The sequence below is a fragment of the Monoraphidium neglectum genome, assembly GCF_000611645.1.
Source record: "Monoraphidium neglectum strain SAG 48.87 unplaced genomic scaffold scaffold01133, whole genome shotgun sequence".
Lineage (NCBI taxonomy): Eukaryota > Viridiplantae > Chlorophyta > Chlorophyceae > Sphaeropleales > Selenastraceae > Monoraphidium > Monoraphidium neglectum.
Window position 1 is genome coordinate 1 of NW_014012495.1, and position 5,205 is coordinate 5,205.

Sequence of the window (5,205 nt, forward strand, 5' to 3'; positions counted from 1 at the left end):
GCCTTCCCCGCCGCCCCCGCCGCCCCGCCGCGACAGCCCCGCGTACGCGGCCAGCCACATCGCCGCCGTCACGTTCGCCAGCAGCAGCGTTGCCCTGAACGACAGCCCCAGCCAGGCGCGCAGCGCGGCCACCCACAGGTAGCCAAACACGCCGGCAAAGCCGGTGCCGCTGGACCAGGCTGTCAGCGCCGCGTCGGTCGGCGGTTGGCGGGCGCAGAGCGCGAGCACCGTCGCCTCGCCGAGGCCGCCTTGGAACGCGACCACAGACACGCCGAGCAGCTGCAAATGGTTGCGGGAAGCCAAGGGTCGAGCGTCGACCCCAGTGAGTGGTGGGCGCGCGCGCGTGTGTGAGTGTATGTGCATGAGTGTGTGTGTGTGTGTGTACACGCAGGTGGAGCCGTTTCTGAACCACTTCGAACCTGGGTCAGGATCCCATGGGCTGGTGCGTCAGCTTCTTTGGCCATCCCCGGCCGCACCTCGCCCAAACGTGTGCTGGCATCTGGCGTGCGCCCCGGGCCGCGGTTCATTGGGACTTGGAACCCACCTGGGCGCCGAGGCTGCCGCCAAAAGCAATGAGTGCATAGGCCACGCTCATCAGCACGGCCGCTGTCACCATGCGTGTACTGGCGGGAACCCGGTGGTACCACTGCAGTGGAGCCAGGGGGCGGGGGAACAGAAGCTAACAGACTGCTGTCGTCGTGGGGCGGGTGGGATCCATTCGCGCCCCCCCACAATGCCTCTGCCAGCTCCTTTGGGCCATGAAATCTGCTCCCGGTGCTCACTGCCACTGCCTCCTCCTGCTGCTGCTGCTGCTGCTACTGCTGCTCGTGGTGCTGCTGCTCTGGTGGTGGTGATGGTGGTGGTGCTGCTGCTGCTGCTGCTGTGGCTGAGGCTGTTTACCTGCCAGCACCTGCATCTCATGTGCCTGCTGCCTGTGCTGACCACACCGACTCTGAGTCAAAGATATGCCGCGAGGCGCGTCGGCGAGAGCGGCGCGGCGCACCAGCGGCACGGTGGCTTTGACCAGGATTGTCGGGGCGATGGCCGCAAAGTACACCAGCCCCACGCCCCCCGACGAGATCTCTGGCGCCAGCGCCAGTGCGATGACGTAAGCGCTGTTGTTGTTAAGGCCCTGGGGGTTGCAAGGGGTCGATTGGGAGGGTGGGGGTGCTTGGGATTGCCTGTGGGCGATTGTTGTGAGGTGTCACGTTCAGCAACTGCTCATCAAATGATGCTCCAACAACGCCTGAAATTGGTCCCATGCGCACGATTTTCACAAATTGCTTTGAGGCACCCACCAAGCACCAGAAGCAGGCGAGAAGCGACCAGGGCACTGTGGTGCTGCTGGTGCAGCGGCGCCGCTGCACGACCTCGAGGCATTCCCTCGATGTCGTGCCCGCCATCGGGCACCGCTTCTGACGCTAACACGCTGGATTATCTATGATGATATCGGTCCAACATGGCTGATCGTGCAAGGGTACCGCACTGTTTGTGACACGCACGCCATGTCAATTGTTTTGCAGATCACGACATAAGATCGTCATCATGATGCTAAACAAGCATCATCTGTGCATGTGGACCACAATGCTCGTCTGGAAGGCTGTCGTAGGCAGGAGCACTGTCAAATTAGTCACAAAGCAGTGTCACTTCAGCACCGGTTGGGCTACCTATGGTGCCTCCTTCGACTCATTAGAGCCTGTATGGAGCCCTTCTCATGAAGCAGGAGGGACAGTACAACAGCTGCGCTCATGGCGATTGTGGCGCACACCATCATGGACCAAGTGGTGGCACGTGTCGCAGACCTGCGGTGATCACCTGCTGCGCAACTGTTCGCAACAAGACTTGCTGTGCCTGCTGGTGTTCAAAGGATCTGTGAGCAGTGTTGAAGCAAACAATTCTTTAGAACAATGACCATTTTTAGACGGCCTTTTATTGCTGGGCTGCACTCACTTGCATGCACTACCTGCATAGGTGGGCAGTGGTACCACCGACTGCTCCACTACCAGGGAGGCCTGATACCAACCTGGCCAACAGGCCCGCGTCAGCACAGCATAAGCCACCCAAAACCAAGAGTCCCGCAACCTCAACTGGCCCTCATACTTACCTTGTATTGACTAGGTCGAACAGATTTTCATCATATGCTTGTGTGGATGCGCGCTACGGCATTCGACCCAGAAGCGAATCTGCACGCTGTAACAATTGCTAGGTCCAGTCCAGATGCTCAGAGCTGCGAATAACGATTTATTGTTCACCAAGCACCTGTTTTACGCAGGCCTGCAGGAGACGGAGCTGCCCACAGGGTTGACCATCATGTTGACCGCGCGCGCCATGGCTATGCGCACACCAAGCAGGCGCCTTGCGGGCGCCATCTCACTGTGCACTGTCTTGTGGGATGGCAAGAGAGATCTAGCGCTGCCTCTAGCACTGAAATGATGAAGTTCATGAACACATTCACATGAAGTGTCTACCACCAAAGGTGGTGTATGTTGGTGTGGCACTGAGTGTTTACAACAAAGCATGTCACGCCCCACCACGCAGCCTGGCCGTGACGACCAGCGCCTCGGCCGGCACCTTGAAGCCCACCAGGCGACGCAGCTCCGCCGGCGGCAGCCGCGCGCCCGGGTCGCCGCTGCGCCGCCACCGCGCCGCCTCCAAATCAAACCTCGGGCACGCCGCCGCAGCGCCGCCAAACTCCAGAGCCGCGCGCGGCAGCACCGCCGCGGCGGCGGCGCTGGCGGCGCGGAGCGCCCAGCTGCTGCCGCCTTTGCTGCTGCCGCCGTCGCCGCCAACGCCGCCGTCGCCGCCGCTGCCAGATTGGCTCTGATGGGGCAGCTCCAAATCCAAGTGGTGCACCACAGTCATGAGCAGCAGCCCCAGCTCCATCTCTGCAAAGAAGCGCCCCGGACACCTGCCCAGGGAATTCAAGGGCGTTGATTTGACTTTGGGGTGCTGAAACAGCTGCAGGGCCCAAAGCTGCCGCTTCGGTGTTGCCCAACCAGCGCATGCCCGCTGACCTGGCAGCATGCGGCTGGCCAAGTGTGGTGGGTGCCTTTTGTGCATCTCCCCAGGCGGCCGAGAGCCTCAGCGGCGCGCCGCGCAAGTTGCCTGGACGCGTTCCAACCAGGGCAATGCGGCCGCCGCCGACATCCCCAACAGCTTACCTCCAGAAGCCGCCGCCGAACCCAAACCCGGCCGTGCTCGTCGCCACCGCCCCCGGCTCCAGCTGGATGGGCGCCCTGCCCGGGTCGAACGCCCAGGGCGACCCCGCGCCGCCGCCGAACAGGGCGTCGTCGTGGTGGCTCACAAACGGGCATATCGCCAGCACCGTCCCCGGCGGCACGCGCAGCTGCCGCGAGGCTCCCGCCACGCCTTGACGCTCCCCCTCGCCGCTGCTGCCGCCGCCGCTACCGCTGCTGCTGCCTGTGGCGACGGCGGGCGGCAGGTCCCATTTGATGCCCTTGCCGCCCGCCAGGCGGATGGCGATACTGTGCACGCGCAGCCGGATCGACTCCGCCACGCAGCGCGACGCGTGGCTCCGCCGGTCGAGCGCGAGCCGTACTAGCGCCGCGCGGAGTGCCGCGGCCGCCGCAGTTGTGGGAGCCTCGCCGCCGCCGCCGCTGCCGGGCCCGCCTGCCGCGCCGCTGCCGGCCGCCGCTCGGGCGGCAGCAGCTTCCTCGGCTGCAGCTGCGGCGATCTCTTTGCGGATGGCGGCCAGATGAGGGGCGTTTTCCGGCAGCAGCAGGAACCCTATGGACCAAAACATAGCCGCCACACTGTTGGCCTGCACCCAGAGTCAAACAGGTGCGTTTGTAGACCAGGGGGAGGGGGAGGGGGAAAGCAGCACGTGAACTGCATGAAGGCGCCAGCAAGCTGTGAGCAGGGGCCGCATATGCCTGCCCACACATCTTGTTGGGCCCCTGCCTGGACAGTCTTCGCGCGGCCACTGCTGGGCAAAGCGCCGGCTGAGACAGCCCATGACGGCAGCACACTGGCCTGAACGGTGCGCTCGGATTGGGGGTTCCGGGCACCTCTGCAGCACCAAGCAGGCGTACTGTGAGCTGGAACGCATTGCCACCTGCCGCCATGCTGACTCAGCGCACCTGGGAGGCCCACAGCACCGCCAGCAGCACGTTTGGGTGCAGCGCCGCCCTCAGGCCGCAGCCGTCGAGCAGCTCCCCGCCGGCCGTGCCCTCAAAGTCCCCCGCGGCGATGGAGGCGCGCAGAGCGCGCAGCAGCTCGGCGCGCGCGGCGCGGAAGGCGGGGAGGAGGAGGTGGGGCACGGGGGAGGCAGCGACCTCAAAATTCTCCTGAAGGGGTTTCACGGGGGAGGGGCGGGCGCATGGGCACTGGCTGAATTTCAGGTTCCATCCCGCCAGGGACGCATACATACGCTCGATGCGTACCGTATCTGCAGACACCTGCCCCTTGAATTGGGCATGCTGAGGCCGCGGGAGGCGCGGCGCGTTCCCCAAGCGTCACCTCGAAAACGAAGAAGGTGCTCTGCAGGTGCTCGCCGCCCCAGCGGTCGAAGAACGCGCGGCCGAACAGCTGCTGGCCCGCGGCCTGGAACACCAGCCCCTTGGCCGCCTCCCATAGCTCGACCTGCTTTCGGTGGGGCCAGGAACCAGGAAACTATGCAGGGTGCCATCGCAATTAGCGTGTACAGGTTGTGCCGCTGCGTGCAAGCTTGGGAGGCAATCCTGAAAGCAAGATGTTTCTGAAAGTTGTGCAGTGCAGGCGCGCAGGCGCTACGGTCGTTTTGCAGCAATGCGGCAAGGGGCCCCGACAGGCGGCGCGGCGAGCGCACTTCGCCACTGCTCGCCCATGCACGGACGAGGGGCAGTGCTGTGTCGAGCAGCCCCTCCGCGTGGCGCTGCAGCTGCGCGGGCACCTGCGCGGCGTGGGGGCAGGCGGCGCAGAGCGCGGCCGCCGAACATCACCTTGCGGCCTGCAAGCCTCGGCGGGGTCTTTGATCGGAGGGTCGCATGACTATGCTGATGCGACGAGGGCAGCTCCGTCAAACCAGCAAGTCCAGCCTCCAGTCCTGCATGGATCGCGCAGGCATTGATCTAGCCCGCGCCCCTGCTGGCTGTGTGCACTGCTGCTGGTCGTGACCGGTCACCGCCGCTGGTCGCCGCCGACTTATGGCCCTGAGTTGCGCGTGCCGCCGTCGCCTTCGGACCTCCCCACCCCCCCCCCCCCCCC

The 5,205-nt window shown here is 64.9% G+C and overlaps 1 protein-coding gene across 1 annotated transcript in view; it reads right to left on the bottom strand.

Annotated features, from left to right (window-relative positions):
* Positions 1-2,520: 2,520 nt before the first annotated feature.
* The window catches only part of MNEG_6764 (hypothetical protein), a gene marked incomplete at both ends in the record, with an annotated part of 3,832 nt that continues 1,147 nt past the window's right edge, over positions 2,521-5,205 (bottom strand). The window contains 4 exons of the mRNA XM_014044758.1: positions 2,521-2,908; positions 3,162-3,781; positions 4,101-4,307; positions 4,480-4,602. Of these exons, the coding sequence (XP_013900212.1) occupies positions 2,521-2,908; positions 3,162-3,781; positions 4,101-4,307; positions 4,480-4,602 (1,338 nt within the window). The remainder of the gene's footprint in view (positions 2,909-3,161; positions 3,782-4,100; positions 4,308-4,479; positions 4,603-5,205) is intronic.